The sequence below is a fragment of the Punica granatum genome, chromosome 4, assembly GCF_007655135.1.
Source record: "Punica granatum isolate Tunisia-2019 chromosome 4, ASM765513v2, whole genome shotgun sequence".
NCBI classification, from domain to species: domain Eukaryota; kingdom Viridiplantae; phylum Streptophyta; class Magnoliopsida; order Myrtales; family Lythraceae; genus Punica; species Punica granatum.
Window position 1 is genome coordinate 2,587,035 of NC_045130.1, and position 26,427 is coordinate 2,613,461.

The 26,427-nt window shown below is 37.0% G+C and overlaps 2 protein-coding genes across 2 annotated transcripts; both read right to left on the reverse strand.

The window, feature by feature from the left end:
* Positions 1–5,420: 5,420 nt before the first annotated feature.
* On the reverse strand, positions 5,421–12,553 carry LOC116203948. The gene is made up of 5 exons (XM_031535939.1): positions 11,835–12,553; positions 10,730–11,557; positions 7,045–7,755; positions 6,291–6,851; positions 5,421–5,674 (listed from the first exon to the last, which is right to left on the reverse strand). Exons 1-5 carry the CDS (start codon positions 12,099–12,101, stop codon positions 5,564–5,566), a joined length of 2,478 nt encoding a protein of 825 aa, XP_031391799.1. The 5' UTR covers positions 12,102–12,553; the 3' UTR covers positions 5,421–5,563.
* Positions 12,519–23,112, reverse strand: LOC116203947 (probable disease resistance protein At4g27220). Its single transcript, XM_031535938.1, has 3 exons — positions 22,921–23,112; positions 22,227–22,693; positions 12,519–14,509 (listed from the first exon to the last, which is right to left on the reverse strand). Exons 2-3 carry the CDS (start codon positions 22,648–22,650, stop codon positions 12,555–12,557), a joined length of 2,379 nt encoding a protein of 792 aa, XP_031391798.1. The 5' UTR covers positions 22,651–22,693; positions 22,921–23,112; the 3' UTR covers positions 12,519–12,554.
* Positions 23,113–26,427: the final 3,315 nt, after the last annotated feature.

The window sequence follows — 26,427 nt, forward strand, 5'->3', positions numbered from 1 at the left end:
CGACTGAGAAAGGGAAGCTCGGCCTCGAATTGAAGTTGCTGATGAGTCGAATCAGCCGATGCCTGAACTTAATAGGACCGGAGAGTGACGACACTGACGAGAAGAAGGAAGATCGAAGAGGATCGCCGACTAGGGTTTTCACCTTCAGACTTCAGCTTTCGATTTTTTCTTCGATTCAATCCTGCTCTGTTGAGTTTGGGCGACTGAACACCGAATTTGGTTTCGGGCTCGGGTCGGGAGATCCGGATTTCACTTAAAAATCGTGAACCCATCAACCGGCCGGTTCGAATGGGTTTGATGGGTTTGTTTAAAAACCGGCCGGTTTTCTGGGTTCACCGGTTTTTTTATGCAATTTCGGTTTTTTAGGTAACCGGACCGGACACAGGTCCGGTTTCCGATCCGACCGATCGAACCGCCCGGGCCGGTCCGGGTCTGATAACACTGTTATTAGTTATTACTCCCGATTTGTTTTGTTATTTTAATAATCCTCATTCTTAACAATTCAAGTAGAACATCCAATACAAAAAATAGAAAAAAAAAAGTAATAAACAAAATGTTCATGCTAAAATGATTTTACTTTAGATGTAATATTACATTAGCTTGACTAATTAATTGTGCACTAGTTATGGGGATTAGAAATTCATGAGTATTATTTAAATTAATATTCTATAAATTATAATACTATAAAAAGCATATAGAAATAAAGAAAAGAATTAATTGGAAGTATGACCATAGAAACAAATATATGTAAGTCAATAAATTCAATCGATATCAAGTACGAAATTATTAAAAAAAATTACAATTAAAAATACAATATACTTAGATATTGAGCATAAAAAAAATGTTATAAAAGATTTAAAAGAGATAGGTAGACCTCGCCATGAATTTCGTTCAGCATCCCACAGACTCTCATATTTCTATCGCGAGTTTCAAACTATTATATAAGCTTAAGAGAATTGTATATAAATTTAAATTATAATTCCATGAGCAATAAAATGGATTATCCCTTGCATAATTTGAATTCTACGTTTAAGTGCCATCCTATATATTTGATTTCTTATCCTTGTTGGTGACAAATGCGAGATATTCCAAGGATAAATCAATTTACATGTATAGAATTTAAAAAATTCTTAGTAATTTATAGTGATTTAGTGTGATTATATATTAGTACGAAAATGTGACGCTTTTACATATGTGGACATCAATATTTTATTAAAAGAGTAGTCAAACTCTAGATAAAAGGATTTGAAACTTTTTAGTAAGATTTTTTTTTTGTCTATTATACAACTAATTAAGATAACATTAAATAATTTTGGGTGAGGAGTGATTTTTATCAAAAAGAGATAAGAGCTTCTTTTCTATCAATGGGAAGATGTGTACCTTAACTAAGAAAGGAAAAAATAGACTAATAGAGTGATTTGGGGAGTTCAAACATATATATAAATTTAATTTAGTACCATAGACAATAAAAGGGGTGTATTAGCCAAATAGGGAGTGAAAATAGCCCTAACCTTAACCCTATTATTTCTTAATCAGTACTTTTGGAAAAGAAAATTCAGACAAAATAACTTTCTCCTCCAATTATTATAACTAGAGTGCGGCTGCACTTTGCTCGGAACTAGACATTATTTTAATTTGAAAATTAGACCCAAACTAAGTACAATATTGTCTAATTATTTTGTTATTATGTTTAAATTGTAAGATTTTTAATTTATTATTTAATGCAATGCATATATTTTGTGATTTAGAAGAAATGTGGTAAACTACAAACTAGTGATGGCTTACTCGCACTACGCACAAAAGTCTTATATAAGAAAGACTAAAAAAAAAAACAAATAGGTACATGGAAAACTTACATTAGTAAGTCAGCTAAATAATTCAAACGAAAAATTTCCAACCGAAAGTTACTTGGTTGACGATGATATTGTAAAACGTGGGCTAGAAGGAAAAATATGGAGAGAAAAAAAAGGAAAGTGAGAGTCAGTGGGAAGGGAGTTCACTGGGCAGTTATTATTAGAAAATTACCATTATAACCCTAATCTAATGATTCTTATTCGTTGAACTATATATAACATGGGTAATTTGAGAAGTGAAAGTGAGATGAATGAGGTCTTCTGGCTTTATAATAGTATATATTTAAGGGAAAAAAAAGGTAAAAAAAGAGAGCGTGAGAGTGAACATTACAAAATAGAGAAGGAAGAGAGAGAATTGCGGGGAGTTAAGATGGGTGGTTAAAGAAGTAGTTGAAAAAGTTAAAACTACGTATTTATCCTTAAAACTTCTCCTAATTTAATGAATCCTAATTATCTATGTTATTTTCTGAAGTGTATTTTTGGAAAAGGATTGTTAGACAAACTAAATTCCTTCTTCAATTTGTAATAACTAAAGCAACATACGACGGGTGTAAATGAGATAAGACGATTTGCGAATGATTTGAACTCGACTCGTTGAAAGCTTCAATTAGGCTCAATCTTAAAGAGCTCGAGCCCTCTCGGCTCAAGCTCACCAATGAGCTCAATGGTATACGGCTCGAGAACCTCGCAAGCCCAAACAAGCCTTTTATTTTATTATTATTATAATAATAATAATAATAATAATAATAATAATAATAATATTGTTGGATTCTCGATTATATTTTAATGATGATGTTTGTTGTGTGGACTGTAAGATTAGATTTATTAATTCTTTTATAACGAGCCTAAACGAGCTCGAGCAAACTCGAGCCTATATGAGTTGAGCTTTATTTGCTGGCGAGCCTTATCAACCCAAGCCGAGCCTTCATTTATTACAATGAGCCGAGCCCAAGCCTTGGTTTATATGTATAGTAGAAAAGTAGAGTTAATAGATAGGTAATGTGTACATATATATATATATATATTTATATGTATGTACTAGTCTTAAGTCCCGTGCATTGCACGGCTATTTTCAAACAATTATTTACTATTTTTTTGTATTTATCATATTAAGATAGTAATTTTGAAATAAGACCTTGAGAGAAACAGAATATCGAAGCTCATTGTATGATATTGTTTTACAATTAATTGGTCAGAAACTATATAAGCAAGTACAAACTTAAGCAACTAAGCTTATTAATTTTTCTTTATATCCATATAATTAGTCCTTTAAACAAACAGAGTTAGTCTAATTAGTAAAGACAGTCACTGTAATTATGAACTTTTCTTTTCATATTTTTAGTTATTAGATGAGATTTGTCTCTTATAATTATTATTAATTTTATAGATAACATATTGATTTTCTGATATGAAAAGTTCTTTATAACAACAAATCAAAAGTTTTACTGATAGAGAATTGATTTTTTTATCGAATAAATTTTTAATTTCATTGATAATATATTGATTATCTTATACGAAAAATTCTCTATAACAGTACATTTAATGCTTTACTGATAGACTATTTTTTAAAGAAAAATTCTTTAAATTAAGAGAAAATTATTTTTTTAAAAAAGTCTATAAATTTTTTTAGAAATTCAAATATATGTAGCATAGCTAACATATTAATCTTCTTATGAGGATAGTTCTTTGTAATTATAAATTTAATGAATGGTAATTTTTCAGTTCTAACTTTTCTTACTTTCAACAAAATATCTATTATTTTATCAATAATAGACACTTAGAGTTTTTTATGAAATCTTTTTTTGGATGAATTACGGAGCTCAAGCCCTATTATGATTTTTTTTTTAAATTGCATTTACAATATGTTCTTATTGGGAGAAGCACAGTGAAAGACCTACATGTTTTATGTTTTTTTAACTTCATTCATTTTGCAATAATCAATCATATAAGTTTGCTTCGTAACGCACTTTTGGTCATATCTGTTACCAACCGTCACGAAACTGCTAATATGGATTTCACGCCGTTAATTTTGTCTAGGGTGATTTGTTATTGGCTTAAAATAAAAAATTTAAAATAAAAATAAAAATTTAAAAACAAACAAATAAAAAGAAAAATAATGAAAAGAGTCGTACCTTATCTACCAAGAAGAGGGCGGTTTGTTGAGAATTAGGAGAACCCATGCCATTACCGGGCGGCCCTTGGAACAAATCGATTTCACAGAACAGGTTCTGGATGCCTTCGCAGCTTTCGATATACAGTAATTCCAATGAGGGCCATTTAAAGATATGTCGCCTTTGGCAGAAACTCTTGAGCCTCGGGAGTTCAGAGAGCATCAGATATGTAGCTCGAGGGAATACAAATTCCGCGGTACCTGCAGCAGCAGCAGCTATTTCCCCTTCCTGACCAGCTGCTGCTGCAACAATCTCCTCTACCCCGCAAGACTCTATCATCAGCCCGTCAAGGTTGTAAAGAGCCTTTGCCACAGAGGGAGGGAAGATATACTTGAGACTCGCGCATTCCTCAACATAGACTGAGTCCAGGTTGTGAAAGCTGATGAAAATCCTTCCCGTATCTGCAATATTCCAGATGTGCTCCAATTTTGGTAAATCACTAAGACGCAATTCTCTCAGCTGGGTCCCAACAACAACGTGATCAGAATAATCCCTGCTGTCCTGAGTGAGCCCTCGCATATCGTAAATGGCCTCCAATGAAGGACAAGAATTGACCTCCAGCTCCTCGAGTTTCTGTAACGTACGCACCATGCAGGGTGGGAATAAGCAGGTAACCAGTGCATCACAGCCTTCTACTGTGATTTCTTTAAGAACGCGGAAACAATCTCCAGTTATTTGGCCGCACCATATCGTTACTAAATTCTTCATGTCTGAAATTATTAATTCCTCCAAGCGAGGGAATGAAACCTGCAACATTACAAATTCTTTTATTTATCTGTTTTGCTCACTTGAGAAACGATGGGCAGTGAGCGCTCTGGCACACTGGCCAAGATGTTCATGCCAAGCTCAACTGAATGGGGAACAATAACTGTGGTAGAGTAAGTAGATGTATCACACACCTTATCAACTAAGAAGAGAGGTTGTTGGAGTACTGGAGAACTTTTTTCTGGTGGCGCTGAGATACTCCCAAAGTCAGAAGCAAGCACCTCCACTTGGTGGCCAGCCCCATCAACTGTCAACTCTCTCAACATGGGGAACTGCGAAATACGTCTACCTGAATGGAAGCTCTTTAGTTCCCATAATTCCACAAGCTCGAGGTGTGTCATTTGTGGAAAAACAAGTATCCGTTTACTGGATACTTTGTCCACTTCATCCTCGGCAACAACCACCTCTAGCTGGCTAGATGTCTGAATCGTCAGATTCTTAAGCTTCAGAAGGCTTTCTGCCAGGGAGGCAGGGAAAAGATATGTGAGACTTTCACATCCAGCAACATGAACACTGGCCAAGTTCTGAAAGCTGAAGATTCCTGTGGGGTCCCTATTCCATATATGCTTTAACCCGCTTAATCCAGATAGATTCAATTCTTCCAATTGGGCAGTGATGGCAGCATTTTCCATTCCTGGGTTCACTACGAGCCCTTGCAGATCATATATGACCGATAATGACTTGCAATCACTGATGGTCAGCTTTTCAAGGTTTACAAATGGCTGTAGGATATCGGATTTGAATACATGTTCCAGCTTATTACAGCCTTCCACTTTAATCTCTGTCAGTTTGCTGAAAGCGTGTGGAACAACTGGCCCATGACATATCATCTTCAACTTGTCTAAAGCTTGAAATCGCCAATTTCTCCAAGCAAGGGAATGAAACCTGCAGTGCAGGGCACAAAATCTTTGGTTAGATCCTTATTTTGGTGATTATAAGGCCAGAAACAGATGAGGTGCTTGTCGATGCTGCGTGCCGTTATGGAGAACCAATCATTTTGTGTGAAATGCTAGGATGGCTATGGCCTACTGGATTTCAAATCACAAGATTAACTTCCTAGGGCTCTTGATCGTTTATCCTTCATGTTCTATGAACTTCTAAACTTCGTCTGTGAAAGAATTATTACTCTCAAGATAATTAAAAGTCGGAAACTATTAATTACACTGTATGTCAGCATCATTAAGATCAATATGATATTAAATTGGGAAAACTTCAAGGAAATGGGAGAAATATCAAACATTGATATATTATATATGTGTGTGTATATATTTTTTGGTGTAAAAATTAAAGGAAATTTTATATATCAGTATAAATTTCGGTGATGTAGCAGTGTAGGAGAACGGGCAGGATGAAATCTCTGCTGCATAATATATATCATGTTTGTGATGTAATTGTATATTCTAATTCTATTTATTGTTACTCAAGCACACTAGACATGACAAGAGTAATCTTAGACCGTGAAACAATTAAGAAAGTAAATGAAGCATAGGAACCTACGTACCTTCTCAACCCAAAATAGTGGTGGCTGAATTTGATGTTGGAGACTGTCTTCATCCTCCCAGCCTGATTCTTCATGGCTCTCTTTGCCCGATGTGCAGCGTTTGTGGTAGAAGCTGCATAGTTCTGGCAGAATACTAAGTTCCAAGAAAGTTAAGCAAGGAAAGACAATGCCCCCAGTTGCTGGTGCCTCTCCATCTGCAATTACGACATGTTCCAGAATATCACATGATTCTATCTTGAGCCGCTGGAGATGTCGCAGGCATTTCACTTGTGAAGCTGTGAAAAGATTTCTAAGCTGGAAACACTGGATCTCTAAGCAAGTCAGTCTCTGGATAGTAAGGATACATAACAGTGACTCGCTCCCCTTCCCCATTAAGCGCAAGGTCTCCAGTCGCTGCAACCTCTTCATTGCAAAGGATGGAATGACACCTTGAAACTTAGGGCAGCTGAACATAACAAGTTGCCTCAAGTTTCGCAAAGACCCAGGAGGGATCTGAGTATTCAATAACTCTTTCAATCCTATTCGATCAATCTCTAATTTCACCAATTTCGGAAGCTCGACCTGCATGTGGAGCAATAGAAAATGTCATGCAGACTACTGTAAACCAACGAATGAGGAAGAGTTTACATTAGAGCAAAACAACACCAGCTTGCTAGCATTATCCGCCAATCCACTTGAGGTACAATCAAGCAAACATCAGCAACAGCAACTGAAGACAGAAACATACAACAAAATGGGGGTAAGGGGTGTAAACCTTCTCATTGAAGAATGCTGCAGTTTCAGGATGTGCTATGGGTAAGATGAATGCCTCCATCTTATGGCAGCGACGTATTGATAGGCCTTCTAAGGATGGAAAGTCAAATGAACAACTCGCAGAAGAGAAACAGATCAAATTCATGAGATCGTAAAGTTTCAGTGAACTCAATCGAGGGAATGTCAGTTCGTCGATCCCTTCCCCTTCGCTTTCTTCTTTGGCAATCATTTCCCGCATGCTGTCGCAATATTCAATTGAAACTTCCTCTAGCTTTGAGAGTGTTCTGGCTGTGGCAGTAGGGAACATATCCATTAATCTCTCGCATCTGAATACTTCAACTCTTGTTAGACTTGGAAATCCGAGTACCCTGTGGGAGCGGGAGCCACCCTCCACAACATGCGTCAGTTGTGGCAGTCTATGTAAAATCACTTCTTTCAGTTCAGGCAGACTCATCCACTTGAGCTTGTTGTCAGAGTCCAACGAAAGAGGTGCGGATAGTCTTGTTAGAATTGAGCAATCTTTCACGCAGACACTTTCCAGATTCTTCATTCTTTCTATGAAAGTTGAAGGAAAGACGACTGATAGATGTTTACACCCGCGAATAGTGATATTTTTTAGCTTGCAAAAGGATCCCTCTGGGAGTTTATCGTGCCATATCTTTTTACAAGATAAGTCCTCGAGTCGTAGCACCTCCAAGGTCGGAAGATGAACCTGGGAAGGACAACATCGTCACATAAGCTTATCAATTATCAATCACCACGAAAGTGTTTGGTGACTTTTTATAATTTCATTTTGATCCTTTTCGATATATCTATACCAGAAAGAGACTTGTGCTCCATGCGAAATTAAATCGAATTTCTATTTGAAAATTATACTCACGCAAAATGAGAAAATATCTTAACAAAATTATTTTAAAGTCGTTTTAATTCTTCTAAACGTGATATGGTTAGTGGCAAAAAAAATGGTTACGTTATATATTTTTTTAGTGTGATTAACTTAGTTTAGTAAATGATGAAAATTTAGACTTTTTAACTTAAAAATGTGAAGCAATAAAATTAACAGAAAAAGAAAAAAAAAAAGGAATATAATAGAGGAGCCTGGAAAAGAGAGAGAAAGTGGAGAGGAAAAAAAAAGGGAGAGAATTGTGGGAGTGAGGTTATTTGATAGTTTAAAGTGGTATACAAATTTATTCATTTGTTCAGTGGCTTCTTAATCTAATGGTTGGTAATTATTTATCTTATTTTAGTATGGGCAATTTCGGGAACTGAACGTTACCCTAACTTCCGTCATTTTTCCTTTTGTAATATAGATAGACAAAACGTGCGCCCATGCTGCTCATCTCACATTTATCATTGTATTTAGGCCATTTTTACATTTAAAACTAATACTAGGAAAAGAAAACTCGCATTTAGCGACGAGATAATAATGACTTTAGTCAAGTATTAGTCAAATCAATTGTAAGTTGTTTAACTAGGTTAGTCATATATATATATATATATATATATAATATTTTAGTTAGAATATTTATTTATATATCTATATATAGGTTATTAATTATAACTCTTGCAGTGAGAGTCCATAAGAGCTCTCCGTTTGTGCGACAATAGGCTTCACCTAAGCTTTTTTAGCATTTTCTATGCTCTTGAGACATCGACTCTTCAAATTATCAGAACTAAGCGATAACCCATGCGTTGCAAGGGAGATTTGGTAGAATATAAAGGCAAACTGAATTTAAAAAATTATAAAATAACATAAGATTGAAAGTAAAAAAATTATTTTATCTCATAATTAGAATTGACGTATTTAATTTTAAAGAGATAAATATATATGGTACTTAAATTAATTATATAGATATATAAATCCTAAAACTTTTCGTATGGCAAAGTACCATTTTTAATTTTCGAGTAAATTTTTTCATTTTTTAAGAAAGAATCATAATATGTAATTAATTAATATGTATTAATAATATGAACTAACTAGAAACGATTCGTTGAACTTGGTCCAACTGAAAATGTTGCAAAATCCATTGAGTAAAACTATAAAGGACATTCGTTGTGGAGTTAAGGGTTTCAAAATTGAGTTTAGATAGAGTATCGTGGAGTTAAGGGTTTCAAAATCGAGTTTAAATAGAGCGTCCATATTGTCCCCTTCAGCTTTTATTTATTATGATGATTGATTTTGATACATGGAAGGTTGCAATAAATATGTCATTAGTTTAGTTGAGATTCCATTTGAAGGTGGGATTCTCAAAATTATATTTATTTATACGTGTATGCTTTAGCAACAATAAGGACATTATGCTCGGGAAAAAAAGTAGAGAAGGAATCAGGATGCTTCGGAAGAAGCTCTCACGCAATATGTCTATAGGATCCCACCTAAAGTCACTTGTAATACAAAATTATAATGATGGACGAATAGCCAAACAAAGTCATTTGCCAAACCATGAGTTTACGCAAAAAATCTAAAAATCTAACGTATACATATAGCTAGATTTTCTCATAAATTTTTATAATTTTAAAATTTTCAAACAATGAAATTTGATGACCAATCTCATAATTGTATATCTATATTTTTAAAAAAATTTTAAAAATATATTTTCTGAGAAAACTCAAAAACCCGAGAAAATAATAACCGGTCCCATAAATCTATATTTGAATGTTATAAAATATTAAAAATTCATTACCTAAAAAAGCACACAAATTGAGAAAATAATGAACAATACCACAAATTTATATCTATATATTTTGAAATTTTAAAGTTTGTATTTTTTAAAAAATTCAAAAAATCGGGAAAATTTCATTCAAAAACCAGTGTTTTGAGGTCATCCGGGCACACCATACTTTTGCTTTCATATATATAGATATATATATTACAAATAGATTATAAATTATTTCTGTACTCCTTTCTTTGTTTTCACTTTTTTCTAAGGTTGTTAAGATGGTATTATCTCTTTTTGATGATCAATCTATAGAATTTTTTGTGTCTTGTGACACAATACCACATGATATACCTATTGAGCACAATTATCACTTTGGATAAAAATCTAATATTTAAAGAATGGGTTGGGTGGACTCGACTTCCACCTGGATGGATTAATAACAATACGGAAGGCGCGTCTCGGGGTAATCCAAGAATTGCTGGAGCTGGTGGAGTTCTTCGGGACGAGGATGTCCGGTGGTTATCAGGATTTGCATAAAATGCAGGATGGGCCTCTGCTGTAGTGGCGGAGTTAAGGGGTGTTCTGATAGGCCTAGAGCATGCTTGGAGGCTAGGATTTCGTAGGGTTCTGCGGGAGATTGATTCCCAAATTGTGTGCAACATGATCCAGGACTCGGCTCATTGCCCCCCACAGGTTGTGCCCTTGGTGAATGACATTCGGTCACTCCTACATTATGATTGGAGAGTGGAAGTTCATCACATCTATCGTGAAGCGAATTTTTGTGCGGACTGGATGGCGAGCTGGCCCTAAAGTTGCCATTGGGGTCACAGTTCTATCCGTCTCCACCGGTGGCATTCGTGTGCTTTTCTTAGGAGATGCTATTGGGGCTTCCATACCCGTTACGGTACTTTGTAGTCATTTGTAGTTTGTACTTTCTAGGCCTCTGGCCTCGCTACTACCAATATATATATATATATATATATATATAATATTTGAAGACGGCGTGCATGTGATGTACATACGTACCTTTGCATTGAAGAAGACAGCATGGCTGTCGTCCTCAGACTCCGAGTATGAGCTATCATCACCAACCATCATGACGGCTTCTTGCTCCCTCTTACATGATAAGACGAAACTCTTCATGTTGCTGCATTCATATATAGTTAACACCCTTAAGGATGGGAACGCTATGATGTTCTTTGCCTTGTCCTTAACTTTTTCGACTGTTGCTTCCACCATGTCACGGTCTACATGCTTCCCGGAAGAACTTGAGGGGCTAAACATGAGGCAGGCTGGATATTTGACTGCTGGCCTGAGTACCTTCGATGGTGGGAACCGACTTTGCTTCGATACAACTTCACCGTCCCCCATAACAATCGCCTCCATGTTGTCACAACATGAAACATGTAATTCCCTCAGGTTTGCCATAGCTTTAGCCATGGATGAAGTGAACAGATACCTCAAATCTGAGCAAAATTTGACCTTCAACGACCCCAAGTTTTGAGGTCCTGAAATTCCTTTGACAGTCGTCGTGTTCCACAGACACCTCAACCTTGGCAAATCCTCCAACTCCAGTGCATGTAAACGGGGCAGATTCTTGTTGATAGTTCCGCTTGCAATGCCTCGTAAACCAAAGATTTCTTCCATTGACTTGCAATCGTTTATTGATAATGATTCCAAGCTCTCAAGCTTCATTAATAAATTACTCGAGTCAACAGCCTTCAAGAGGTTGTGGCATTCCTCTATTCTTAGGGACTTAAGCTTGCTCCACGTAACGGAAGGTTGGTCCTGCCATATCTCTGTCAATTTGGGAAGCTTAAGTAATTCCAGTGACTCCAAGCAGTGAAGCAAAGCCTGGCAACCAGACAACAACTAAATAAGTCATTGAGAATCCAACTGTCTGTGAAAGAATTTCTAATTCGTGATTTTCCAGCACCTGCTGACTCCAGAACTGTAAATGCAATCTTACAATGCAATGCAACTACATATTTAGCGGTGTTTACTGTTTACATATTACTTTCAAAGTCTACTGCAATCTTAACTTGACAATATAGATAGTGTGCTGACATCATCGATGGTGAAACTCAAGTAGTATTAAAGCAAGAGAAAGTGAAGCAAATTGCAGACTCACCTGCTGGCTGTTGAAGAAAGCAACTGTATTTTGAGATTTGTCCTTACCGAAATTGCCCCCTCCTGAGTTCGTTTGTGAATCTGGTGGTATTGGCTTTGCAGCGTTGGTCAAGAAAGTTGTGATATTCTGCAAGTTCTCCAATTTTATACGGCGTAAACCTTTATCATCCTTGGTTAATTTTTCCTTTTCTGCTGGATAGTCCTCGGTGACTTTGTCTTTCTTATAATCCTCTGAAGTGCTTTCAGATATGACAATTTCCTGCATCATGCTGCAGCCAATCACCTCGATTTCTTCGAGGTTTCTAAGGTCTCTCAGCAAGGAAAGACTGAAAAGATTCTTCAGCCTCCAACAGTGGTGGACTCTCACTACTTTCAGTTTCTCAAATGAACCTTTTCCAGGAAGGCCATGGCATATCTTCTCCAAATTGGATAAGTTTTCCAGAAAGAGAGACTCCAGAACTGTAAATGCTATCTCGGCTGCACATTCGGTTGAGCGGACAAGGTAATGAGTAGAGGGACTGTGCTCTACATGGAGATGCTTCAATTTCTTGAAGCCTTCTCTACACAATCCATGGATGCTTCTCTTGGTTCCATCTGAACCATGCAGATGAAGATCTTCAGTCCTCTGCAAAGTTAGCTGGAACCACTCTTCGAAGAGGATGCCATAGCCTTCCAACTTGACCTTTAGCGTGCGCTGCCCTTTATATATCCCAGACCAGTCCTACTCATCGCCAATGAGCACTCTATACCTATCCAGTTTCCCCAAAAATGGCAGGTCTTCACAGAGCATGTCGACATCAGGGATGAGTATGTCTAGGTTGCTCAGACGAGACATCTTGTTCAACTCGGAAATGCCGGCATTACTTCGCTGTTCGTCTCTCTCTAGGTGCCACTGAACAAAGGAATCTTCCAGATATAGCTCTTCCAGTTGAACCAGCCCCTCTAATGAACCCGGTTCGATCACTTCGAGACTCGAGCAGTGGCTCAAGTCTAAAGATCTCAGGCCTGTCAACTCCCCAACTTCTCTTGGCAGTCGAGTGATCTTAGACCCCATCAAGCTGAACACTTGCAGTTTCTTAAGCTCTCTGACAATTCTAACATCCTCCAGATCACAGTTCTCAAGACATAACGTTTGCAAGTTCTTCAGGTATCGGATCAATGATGATAAGGGCTTAAGACAAGTATGGCTGAAATGCAAGACCTTAAGTTTTGGAATTGACACAGAGAATAAATCAGGGACCGGCAGGAGACGGTCTTCTTGTGCAAACAGGACAAGTATCTCCAATTCTGGACATTCCCCTATACGGGGCAGCTCCTGAATGTCAGGATATGGCAAGAAGATCATCTTTCTTTCACATAGCTTGACGTCCAGTTCTTGCAAATCTTTTTCATCCTGCAACACCAAAGTATGTTGATCTCGGGCAGCTTCTCGAACCACATCAATAACCTTGACACGAGTATCACCCGAATCAAGCAGCAATGAAGTAGTTCGAAGACCATCGAGCGACACTCGCATTTGACCTCTAGCTGCTTCCATGGTGTGGGTGCTGCCTGTGAATAGGCCCAAGCCGACACCGTACCTGAGCAAAGCTTCATCCGAAATGCCTTCTCCTGCATCAACACCTGAGATTATGGATAGCAATTTCTCCTGCGTCTTGTCCAAGTGCCTGAAATTAAGATCCAGGTAGCTTTTTACGCTGTCGGATTTTTTTAACCGTTCCAATGCATCCTTCCAGTATTCTGTCGATTTGTTCTTCTGCAACTCGTGAGTGATTGCAACAATCAGATGAGGCAAGCCTCGGCTATTGTTGACCGGCTCATTTGCTATGCCCTGGAGGCCGGGGTCACTGAGTTTGGCGCCCACTGTGTTTTCGAACAATTTCAGGGCTTCATCATTCTTCAGATAATTGAGATGGAAAACTGGATGACAGTGCATTTCATCAGCTAGCAGGGGACAAGATGTAGAAGTCATTACTAACTTGACCTTGATATTATCTTTATCCGTATCCCCAATTCCTATATCCTCCAAGTCAAGTTTATACGAGAGATCATCTACAAGTACGAGGACCGCCGTCTCTTTTTTTTCTTCTTGCGCCTGCTTTTGTTTTTGGGTCGCCTGCTTTAGTTTTTGGAGCGTCTTCTCTTGTTTTTGGGGCGCCTGCTCTTTGTCTTTTCCCTCATTGTCTTTCTTCTTATCCCTGTTCTCCCTCTGCGCAATCATCGTGGCCTTCTCAATTGCATTCTTGATCCGACCGGTCTCTTTTTTTTCTTCTTGCGCCTGCTTTTGTTTTTGGGTCGCCTGCTTTAGTTTTTGGAGCGTCGTCTCTTTTTTTTGGGGCGCCTGCTCTTTGACTTTTCCCTCATTGTCTTTCTTGTTATCCCTGTTCTCCCCCTGCGCAATCATCGTGGCCTTCTCAATTGCATTCTTGATCCACGGTCGGATCCTCTTCGGTTCTGGGTTTCCTAGTGCTGACACAACTTCAACGTATTCCTTTGATGCCTTGGCTTGTGTTGCAACTTGAGATAACAGCGTGGTCTTGCCGATCCCAGGTACGCCATACACTCCAATCCTGTTCACAGTATCATCCGCCAAAGCTTTCATGATGTCCTTCAACATTGATTCCCGTGTCTGGAGAGAGACGATGCCTTGAGTGGATGATGCGGTGACCATTCCTTCTGGAAATCAGAAATAAGACAATGTGATTTCAAAATAAGGTGACCCAAAAAAAAAAATTCAAAATATGATTCTGTGTGCTCTGTTTGGGTACAATGAAAATGCCAATGGCAGGGGAAGAGAGAGAAATATGCATGGGAATTTTCAAAAACTACTATACAACAGTGTTATCAGAACCAGACCGGATGATGAACCGAAAGGGATATGAGTTCATGGATTTATGAGTCTAATTGAAAATTTGATGGGTCGGACCGCACATTTAATTAAAATAAAATAAATATTCATATTATTAAAAAATTATGATAATTAAAATATAAATATGATGATTTCAAAAAAATATAAGAATAGTATAAGAAAAAATCTATATCTAATATTTCTTACTCCAAAATAAATATTGAATTTTAATAAGTACTTAAAAGTAGAGTTTAAAGAATAAGAAAGTAATGATGGCTTGATTGGTACTAAGCTAGTATGGAAAACAAAAGATCATGAGTTCAAATCCTTACACAATCAATCAATTTTAGAATTAGTCATTTTACAAACTTATCATGAACTTTCTTTTTCTTCTTTTTTTAACCCTAATAACATGTTTGGGTATGCAGGTTATGGACAGAAGGGTCATAATTAAATAGAAGCTCTCATAAACCTTCATAATTATCAATCCAAACAACCATTAAAAGTCATTAAATTATAGTTACGTCAATTTTTCAGATTAAAAATATATAACTTCTTGAGAGTCCGAAGACTGAGAATTTGGATTTTGAGAAGAATGGTTTTGAAGTCATTTGAGAATATCATTGATATTCATTTGATGTGGGTCCATCTTGAAATTGAGAGGAGGAGGTTTGTGTGTAAAGGATCCTGGATTATGGTTGGTATTTATAGGGATGAAAGGTGAATCTTTTTTGCAATTCAAGAAAAAATTACTTGCAATTTCTAAAAGAATTTATTGCAAATTTATTTTTTAAAAAAATCATGCAAACAGGAGCGCGTCAGTTGTCTCTCGGCCCTGTATACTGGCCGAGGGACAGTCCCCCATCCTCCCATAATGGGGGGGACAAAATGTGGGCCAACCTAGTTGCCATGTCAGCAGCAACTGGTTCGGCATTTTGCATCTGCTGCGGATGCTCTCAACTTCAATTGGGGTCGAGGTGTCCTCGTCTGAGTCCCCCGCCGACTTCAATTGGGGAATGGAGTCGCCGACCAGGGTAAGCGGTGAAAACAGGTGGATACAAGTGGTTTTTTTCAAAATATTTCAGTTCCCGTTTAGTTCGAATACATTTTTTTAGAATAAATAAATCACTCTAAAGCCATTTGGGAGTATAAAAAATCACCCGCCCATGGTTCGATTTTTCCAGTGGTTTTCTCGGGTTGATGAAGTTGTCCTTGTTTGCTGCCATTTTTTTCCTTTAAAATCGGTGAAGAAGGTGGTGGTGTTCCCGTCGGCTAGCCACTCCCTAACAGAGGTCACCGGGTCGCCTCTACCCCTATTAGTCCGAATATATATGTATATATATATATATATTATATGAAAAAGCAGAGCGAAAGAGGGAGAATAGGGATGGGAGTATTAAATTTTCATTGGGCTTATACGGACTCGGGCTCATATCCACTTAAAAGCTCAAGCTGATAAGTGGTGGTACCAAAGCCATATATTAACCCATGGATTTTCCTTTTCTTTTTCGATGTGAGATTTATCCCATTTTACTCCTCAACACCCGCCCTCACGTGTAATGTGTGATCTATTTCTGACTACACGTTGTCACGTGCCCTTAAATACCCGCCCTCAACAATTGACCTCGAGCCGGGCTCATCTTCCTTGCTCGGGCAAGGGGGGACACTAACACGAGGCGCACTTTTGGCTGCACTCGGATATACTGGGCCTGGCGTGGTGTGAGTCCATGCGCATACACGAGTAGGCATGCGGAAGTATAACCCGCTTTGATACCATATTAAATTTCCATTGGGCTTAGACGGGCTCGGGCCCATTTCCACTTAAAAGCTCAATCTGATAAGTGGTGGTACCCAAGCCATATATTAACCCATGGATTTTCCTTTTCCTTTTCTTTTCCGATGCGCTCCCATGCGCGTGTGCGCACCCACACTGCGTCAGGCCCAATATGTCCGAGTGCAGCCAAAGTGTGCGCCTCGTGTTAGTCCCCCCTTGCCCGAGCACGGAAGAAGAGCCTGGCTCGAGGTCAATTGTTGAGGGCGGGTGTTTAAGGGCACGTGACAACGTGTAGGCAAAAATAGACCACACGTTGCACGTGAGGGCGGGTGTTGAGGAGTAAAAATGGGATAAATCCCACATCGGAAAAGAAAAAGAATATCCATGGGTTTATATGAGACTTGGGTACCACCACTTATCAGATTGAGCTTTTAAGTGGAAATGGGCCCGAGCCCGTCTAAGCCCAATGGAAATTTAATATGGTATCAAAGCCTAGGTTACGCGTATGCGTGCCTACGCGCGTGTGCGCACCTACACCACGCCAGGCCCAGTATGTCGAGTGCAGTCAAGAGTGCGCCTCATGTTAGTGTCCCCCCTCGCTCGAGCACGAAAGATGAGCCCGGCTCGAGGTCAATTGTTGAAGGCGGGTGTTTAAGGGCACATGACAACGTGTAGGCAGAAATAGACCACACGTTGCACGTGAGGGCGGGTGTTGATGAGTAAAATGGGATAAATCCCACATCGGAAAAGAAAAGGAAAATCCATTGGTTAATATATGGCTTGAGTACCACCACTTATTAACTTGAGCTTTTAAGTGGATATGGGCCCGAGCCTGTATAAACCCAATGGAAATTTAATAGGGAGAAAGGGAAGGGCTCCGACGAGCTTCTACCGGCCACGAGCTTTCAACGACTGGCAGACACCGAGTTCTATAATTCGACCATGAGGAGAGAGAAGGTCTGGACAAATGAGAGAAGAGAGAGAGGGAAGGGGAGAGTACTCAGAGTCGAGGCAAGAGAAACCTTTTTAATTTCATTTTCTTTTTAGTTATATTTAGTTTGTTTTGTAAAATTTAATAAACGAATTTGTTATTGTATTGATCTTGCCAAGTCGAATGCCTTTATGACATGTCATCTGCCACATCTGCAAATGCTAATGACGTTGGTGTTCCGGTGACCGAATGTATTTTGAAAAATTTTACAGCAAATTATTACATTCGTAAAAGATTTTGTATCAATGGTGTAATTTACCCTAATTTGATGGTAATCTCATTTTTAAAGATTTATCTATGCATTAAATAGTCATCGATGTAGCATGGACGACAGTAATATAGCAGGGTGGTTGTTGCAATGGCGTTCGAATTGTAGCTAGGGTTCCAAATGGGGAAGAAGGAGCTACGAGATGAAGACATTAGCTAGGGTTCCTAATGGGGAAGTAGGAGCTACGAGATGGAGACATTATCAGAATAACATTTTTTAGTATAAAATACTCTCTGGTGACGGTAACGGGCCTGAAGCTGAAGCGAAAGCTTGGTGGACCCTGAAACTTCAAAAGAAGGTATATGCTTGTACACGATTTTATCGTTTATGCCTCCTAACCTGAATTGATTCAAGGTAATTTCTCTTGAGTCAAGCCTCAGAGAAGATTTGAGTGCTATCTTAGCACAGCGTGATCGAACCTATATCAAAATTTGCCAAGCCGAAATCAAAACCAAAACTAGAGAATATCTTGATAAGGATAGAGCAGCAGGAAATTTAACAGAGCGAGGATTATTTGTTCTTCAATTATCCCTTGAACGAGTATGGTTCAAGAAACTCGATAGAGTTGGTGCTTGGACAAGATATCTTGAAAATCCCATCGTGAAAATCCCATACGGTTAATGCCGGAATGCTGCCCTAATCCTGATTGTCTTCATCTAGGCCACGGAAAAGATAGGGATCTTGTTATAGGGTTACTTTAATTCTATAGCACATCGATTAATTTTTCTAAGCGCTTAGGTAGATAAGTTATCTGAAAAGGTAGGTTGTCTTCCTTCGAATTCAAAGAAATTGACTACTATGTTTGGATATTCTTCATTAAGGGGTTCAGAGGGGGAGAGGTTCAGAGGGTTATGAAAGGCTGGAGAGGGGAAGGTTTTGAAGGTGACGAATGGGCTCAGAAACCCCTGTTTGGATAGAGCTGAGTAAAGGGTTTGGAGAGATCTGATTAATTCTTTTTGTTATTTTAAATTTGTTTTGGAGTTGAACTATCGCATTATTTTTTTAAAGAGGTGTAAAAACCTCCTAAACCTCCAAATTTTGAGTGTTCAAAATTATGACATTTTGAGGAGTTTGGACGTGTTTCTAGCTCCTTCAAAACCTTTATAATTTTTTCCCGAACAAGGTTATTGGAGGGATTTATAACACCTCCAAACTCCTCCCCCTCCAAAAACTCTCAAACCCCTCAATCCAAGCATAGATAGAGTGAGTTTGAGGAATTCTTCCTCAAAGGCAAATCTAATTTTGAATTTGTGGCCTCATCCTTCTACTCTTAACAAGTTTGAAAAGGTAAGCAATGTAAGACAAGAAAGGAAAAGAAAGAACACAATTTTTACTCTATTTAGAGAACATCGAGTAATTAAAATTTTCATGTGAATATTTTTAATCATCTTGTTAAGTATCTCGTGTTTTTATTTGTGCGTGTAGGTTGTGTGTTTCTACGTTTTCGAATAGGTATCAGAGCCTGTAGAGGGTTCTTTCTTTTATGAGGGTTTGATTGAAAAAAAAAAATGAGGACTGTTGTGAAAAGATCGAAATTGCATCAAAGCCCTCAGTGAAAAATCATAATTGCATGCTAGAATCACCGTATTTTAAGGATGGCACGTTAGAGGGACAACACACTTGGAAGGCGTGCGCGTGCTATTATACGGACTAGACTGATTTTTTTATTAATTTATCGTAAGTAAATAAATAAATAAATAAATAAAATATTTATGTTTTTATGACTTATTATGTTTATAACTTATATTTAGTATTATATATTAGTAGATGTAATATTGATTCAGAGTATAGATTTATTATTGTTATATGTTACTCTTTTTCTAATAGAAACTTTTAAATTTATTTGTAATATATTTGTATAGATTATTTTATTTATTTTTTCATAAAAATTTATTCAGAAACAATATACGGGATAATGTTAAATCCAATACAACTTCCCATTGAATAGTTATATTAAATAATACATATTTCGCGCATCGATATTATAAAAATGGGATAATTTGCACATTTTATAGTAACAAGAGTTACATATTTACAACTCTTATGTCAAAAGTTTCATATACATATAACATATTGGACATATGATATATGTGTTAATTTGCAAGGGTCCAGAAGGGGGATCTCCTGATCTGGTCCCCCTCTCGGCGACCACCCAGCTCCTCGACATTATTTTTTTAATAATCTCATTTTTCTTTTACTTTTTAAATAATTTTAGTTTGCAACCACTGATAAATTACTACGTAGGAAAAATTAACAGTGTCAATTCCACATTAAAAATGTCTATTTTTCAAAAATAAAATATGAAAAAAAGCATAATAAAAATAAAAAAAGTTAGATGAAAAGTTTCGAACACAAGACAATTGACACAACTAATCATGTTTCTACCATTACAATACTAATAAACTTATGGTCATCTCTCACATTATTTAATTTTTTTATTAATTACTTTATGTGGGTTATTAAATTAAAGAAGATGAATGAAAAAACAAGCAACCAATAGCTGAGGGATTGCTCAGGAATCCTACGTGGCAGACTCAAATCACTTGAACGGATGCTCCTCACTGCACAAGCTCGAGGAGCCTACTTTAAGTACCTATAATAATAAATGTGCACCTGCTATTTAATTATTTTATAATTCTTCTTCATTGCACCATTATTAAAAACACCATTCAATAATAAAAAGAAAATTAATTTTGATCATAAGCTTTTCATGTTTTTGTCATTTTCATCCTAAACTTTTTGTCATTACTGTACGCAACTTTACACATTTTTTTTACCTTAATCGGGGATGATACATTTTCCGTTAACGGAGCTAACATAGCATTTAATAAAAAAAATTTAAGCTATACAAATATATGAAAAGCCAACCCATGCTAATAGCATGGTCCAAGTTTGGTGGATTTTCCTACATGCAAAGACTGACTCCTAACTTTTTTTATTTTAATTTAATTTTTTATTTATAAGTAAAAACGCGTTTATGAGGTTGAGAGTGGCTGACATGCATATCTATTTTTTTAACTCTTAGCTCGAACTTTTTAATTATAATTTTTTAAAAATCCTATTTTAAACTTTCATATTTTTTTAATTCATATTCTTCAAAATTTTCCCTTTTATTTTAAACTACATTCATTGATTTTTTTCCCTCATTTATGCATACCATCCAAATCAATGGGAAAACTACATATATTTTGTACATTTTGTAAAGATCTTCGTGTTCATTCATTAATTTTATATTTTAATATATTATTTTAAAGACGGCCCCCACCGCCCGGGTCCCCTTACTCCATGGAACCCGATTTGGGTTTTACCTTTTTAAAATTTTAATCTTGTTTGGCTTTTTAAAATTTCAAAATATGTTTATATATACAAACCCTTTGGGACCCTTTCGGGGTGAGCCAGGTCAGCAATTCCATTAAAATTAATGGGTAGTAATGTCGTGCTTAATTGATACTAAATCGATAGTTGATGATTTGTTATGATAAAAAAAATTAATGCTAAAATTAAAACAAAGTACGAAGTTTGATTTTTTTTTTTGGTAATTTACCCTTCTAAAAACTATCATGTCAGCTCCATTAATGGAAAATGTGATTTCCAGATCAAAATCGTAAAAAAGGCACAAAATGTTACGGATAAAAATAATTAAAAAAAGAACAAAAATGACAAAATTCGAAAGATGAGAAGCAAAAGTGCTTTTCTTTTTTTTTTTTTCTTTTAATTAGTATCTATTCTACTATAAAAAGAAAGAAGTTGGTGTCCTCGGTCAGTTACTTTTGATCTAATTTCCCAGATTGTCCTTTTTTTTTGGGTACAAATTTTGATATTCAAAAGTTTAAGCAGATCCCGACTAACATGGTCGAGCCGGATCAATTCACTAAATAATAAAAATCTCACAACGTAAATTTTATGTATTCATGAAGATTCGAACTTAGATCGTGCATAAGCATACGTACCGGAACTGATAGCATTCGAGATTATGCAGAATTATACACGAAAGATCTTTTTTTGAAAATAAAAAATAAAATCATAACCAACACAATAAATCTACTTTTTCTTAAACACACTTTTCTCATTCCTTTTTTTCCAATCCCACGTGTCTCCGACCCGTCCACACTATCAACTTTTGTCTCCTCCCCCCCCCCCCCCCCCCCCCCCCCCCCCCTCTCCCGGGGGGTCCCCTCCCCTCCCCTCCCCTCCCCGCCCCCCCAACGCTCTTCCTCATTTATTTTTCTTATTCCTTATTTTGTTCATTTTCACTCACAATTTTTAAATGGATTCGACTTTTTCCATTATTTATTTTGTTGAATACATCAAACAAATTAAAATTTATAAGTAATATTTTGTAAATGCTAAATTACGTATTCTTCTTTATTAATGAACTTTTTCGTTTAATGTTAATCACGGTTATTCTATACCGTGCATAGAGCTAGTGTAAAATCTAATATTCATAAGCAAAATTTTATCAAGTATTTTTTTTATCCTATTGTCTGGGCAATGATAGGTATAAACACATACCTGGTTGTGAAGGGCGATAAGAGATTCTTTCGAAGGTCTTCTCTGCAAGATGATCTTTAATGTCCTGCAAGGCGTACTTCGCTTTCCGACCCAACAGGTAGCGGGTCTTTGGATTGGTAACCCACCCGTAGCGACTGGCAGCATTCTTCTTACGTTCAATCAGCTCCTCCGCCTCCCTCTTGCGCTCCTCTGCGGTTAGAAACCACCTATGGACCTTGGCATGGATACTGTGCCCCTCGGTCATGAGAGCCTCATCAATATCATGTTGGAGCTCTTGACTAGCATCGTTCATCTTGGAAACTCCAGCTTGCAGGTCTTTCACGTAGCTCTCAGAGAGCAGTGCATACCCGACATTCCGTGCGATCAGGGCGATTGAGTACTCGAAGACTATGGACGCAAGACCCGAAAGAAACTCACCAGCCATGTGTATGATGCTCTTTTTATTTATTTATTTATTTTTTTCCTCCCTGGGATTAGCACGAAAAGTTCAGGCTGATAACTATACAAAAGAGGATGAGCCAAAAAAAAAAATTCGCTTTTTAAATTTGGGTGAAGAAAAGGGGATGACTGAATTAATAACTCGGAATGAAGAGACAAATTAAAGCGCAACAAGAGTCTCAGACAAATCAACACAACATGAATTATATAATTGGATTGACGATGCAAAACAGAGCAGCCGAGTAAGAAAAGAAACCAAAGCGGCCGGGGAGCGGAGCAAGCTGCTGGGCTGGACTTAGAGCAAGGAGCCAGGCAGGCAGCTGGGAATGGTTGATTTCTTTCTGTATAGAGACAGATTGTTGCAGAAAAAAAGGGAGTTATTATACAGAAATATTGCCTCGTATTATCCTCAGAGAAAGCTACAGCCAGCAATTATATTCATCCGTACGTAGCACTGGCAACACCTCATTGGTACTTTATGCACGTTTATCTGACCAAAAGAGAAGAATCTTTCTTCTTCTTCTTCTTTTTAATAATGTTTTTTTCTTGAAATATTTTAAAAGCCCATTTCCTTGTGGGGTCCAAGACTTTTTGCAGCCGACCGACATTAACGGGACAGCTAAGATGAATTTAATGCAATTGATTCCTCTCTTTCAATTATTTGTCAGTCAAGAAAAAGACAAGCAGAAGTCCTTGCTTAAGCATTATCAACACCCAATAAATGTCAAAGTTTAGAAATGTGCACTCTATTATTTATACCGCAAGCAAAATATCTTCATCAATTTCCTGATATTTTTCTGAACGGACGCTGGATGGACCTCTCTAAAACTTGTGTATCAGGAGGAGTGGTTCCGAATCTATATAATTCTTCCATTTTCTTATCCTAGTGTGCTCCTGCTATAGCCGACTAATTATTACTCATTCACCTTAAATAAGTAACGATCAATAAAAATGCTTGTAAGTGAAAATCTGTGGACCCGTCATAAGGCCAATTCTTTACTTTCAAGTATTTTAATTGAATGCTGCATAACCAAACTGACTGAATAATACTCATCGAATATTTACTCGTTATAATCGCATCCCCTGGCATGCAGAGGCTCAAGCACTTTTAGTGCCCACCGACTTGGCCAGTCACAATGGACGATGGTCAAAACTTTTGTTCGACACTGATCCTCTCAGGCTAATTGGTGCTGTAACTAACCCACGGCTTGTCCCTTGGGATCTCCGAAATCTCATTTCGCGTGCGGACATTTTGATTTCTCTCACTTGGTTTTCAGAACGGTATTGTACTTGGACACCCCGGTCCGAGAACCATCATGCTCATGACTTGAGTCACCTAGGATTCATGTCAAATTTTGATTCGTTATATGTGCATGATGGATATCCTTGTCCAAACGCTATTTAGATTCAGCAATAAAATTATCATATCATCCATTAAAAAAGAAAGAAATGCCATCCACTCCTTATAAAGAGGGTAGGCTTTTGAGTTTATCATCACCAGAGATCGAGAAAAGGTAAATATACTTATTAAACAAGGCGTATCATTCATTGCAGAAAATTTTATTCAAATGGCACGTCTCGATCACTTTGTGAAGATATAGAGGGCTCCTTTTGTTGTTGCTCTCGTACCGATGGCTGACTCTCTTGTTTTTTTTTTTTTTTCCAACTCGATAGAAACATGTGTTATCGATTTGAGTGTCGACTCAGAGTCTTTCGAGCACTTGCTAAAATGACTCGATAATACGATTTTCCTTTGATCCCGTGTATAGTTGACTCACGTCAAGCATGTAGACAACTAAAAATTTAGGCCAATCACAAGCTCCCACCTCGATCCTTCTATAATTAATAATTTAATAAAAAGATAAATTATTATTACTAGAATTGTTAATTATTCTAGTAATAGTAAATAAAATATTCCCTTAATAATATGATGATATTTTGTGCATCAAAATTTGTCAAGCTTATAATATACATGGGAATAAATAAGTCAAAAACCATGCGTGCTAGTCTTGGGTAATTAGGAGAATATTCCCAAACAAAATTTGGAAATATATCATTCTAGAAGTTAATGGAATCCAAATTAAGTAAGAAATTTGGATCGGCCAATAAGATGGAAGTATGAAGATTGATGGTTTCCCTTCTCCACACCTAAAAGTAGAAGCTCTCTTTCTTCGCGAAGGATCCCTTTTGGAGAGCAGAAGCTGCAGAGAGGCTTGAGGATAAGAACGTGTTCCAACCTAAAATCCTTAATTTTTTAGAATCAATAAATACCGAGGGATTAACGAGGGTTCTAACCTTCAGTAATTTTTATATCTTAAAATAAAATTTTAAATTACCGAGGGAATGAATCCATCGGTAATCACTCAGTTATTTTATTTTTTAATTTTTTAAAATTACCAAGATAAATTTCCTGAGTATTCTCCCAGTAATACATCAGGGATTCACTCCCTCAGTAATTTTTCTTAATTTTTTATTTATTTTATTTACTTTTAAAATTTTTATAATAAATTACCGAGGGAAAAAATCCCTTGCTAATATTCCCCTCATATTTTTTTTTTCTAAAATTTTCATTTTTTTTAAAGATTATCAAGGGATTACCGAGGAGAAACCCTTGATAATTTCCGAGAGTACCATCCCTTGGAAAGCTGCCATTAAAATTTTACAAGGGAATTTCGAGTGATTTTTTCGAGGGATTCCTTCCCTCGGAATATTCCCTAAAAAATATCGCATTTTCTAGTAGCGTACTAGGTTCATAGACCTTATCTCTTGTAATCTAAAAAAAAAAAATACCACACAGTTTTACTAATAAATTTAAGTACTGCACGCATAGCACAGGTGCAAGCACTAAAATGGAATTTGACCGCCAGATAAGGTATAAAAGATGCAATCGTTATTTTTGTAAGAGAGTTCTTTATTCATTCATATCTCCAATTGACTTGAAATTTCTTATGTATAGGGTGATCATCTGCATTATTCCATATGCACAATCTAAAATCATTATATAAAATGCCAGTTAATCTTCTTATAAATTGTTTCATAAAGTCTACCCAAAAAATTGTTTAATAAAGACGAGAATCTAATATCGAAGGCTATTATTTTGGAAATAAACCAAACTAATTAAAATCTCTCAATTAATATTCTCGTGAGTTTTTTGCAGAAATAAACAGAAAGATAACTATTTTTGTGAATTAAATTTATAATTAATTAATTAAATAATGAATGAATTCAATAAATCCCACGACAAAGCATGGACTTTTTTGCTAGGGCTGGCAAAATTAATGGCTGGGTGGCCCAGCCCGTTGGCCCGAAATCGCGATCAATATATTGAAGTGTAAATAAATATTCAATCATACAAAGGCCTAAACATAGTTCAATCACCACGAAAGAGCACATTCAAGCTCAAGAAGTCCAAGTCCAAAATATGTCTGAGGTTGTGTTGTCGGTTGTGGCTTGTAGGGTTCGATTTATACAAATATATATATATAAAACAAGCGGGCTTCGGGTCGGCCCGGCCAAAACGTTCAGGCCCGGTTTGGCCCCAAAATCATTTTGGGTCAAGATTTGCTGGCCCAGGCTCGGCTCAACAGGACCGGTCCTGGGCCGGGCCAATTTTTACCGGCCCTAGCTTTTGCCTGGTGTAAGAAATGAAAACAAGTCCAGTATTGAGTCCGCAGGAAGTCGTTTGTTGCTATGCCCTTCTTCCCCTCTTCAATCTTTAATAGCCAAATATCTTTTATCGATAAAATAGTCACAACTCAAAGGT

What these genes read in the sequence shown, in the direction of transcription:
- LOC116203948 (XM_031535939.1), bottom strand. Translation starts at nt 12,101, where the DNA reads ATGATGCAGGAAATTGTCATATCTGAAAGCACTTCAGAGGATTATAAG. An exon ending in CTTTCTTCAACAGCCAGCAG is followed by an intron (nt 11,558 to 11,834) that starts GTGAGTCTGCAA and finishes TCTGGTTGCCAG; the next exon opens with GCTTTGCTTCACTGCTTGGA. An exon ending in CTGTCTTCTTCAATGCAAAG is followed by an intron (nt 7,756 to 10,729) that starts GTACGTATGTAC and finishes TGTCCTTCCCAG; the next exon opens with GTTCATCTTCCGACCTTGGA.
- LOC116203947 (XM_031535938.1), bottom strand. Translation starts at nt 22,650, where the DNA reads ATGGCTGGTGAGTTTCTTTCGGGTCTTGCGTCCATAGTCTTCGAGTAC. An exon ending in TTATCGCCCTTCACAACCAG is followed by an intron (nt 14,510 to 22,226) that starts GTATGTGTTTAT and finishes TCTGATTTCCAG; the next exon opens with AAGGAATGGTCACCGCATCA.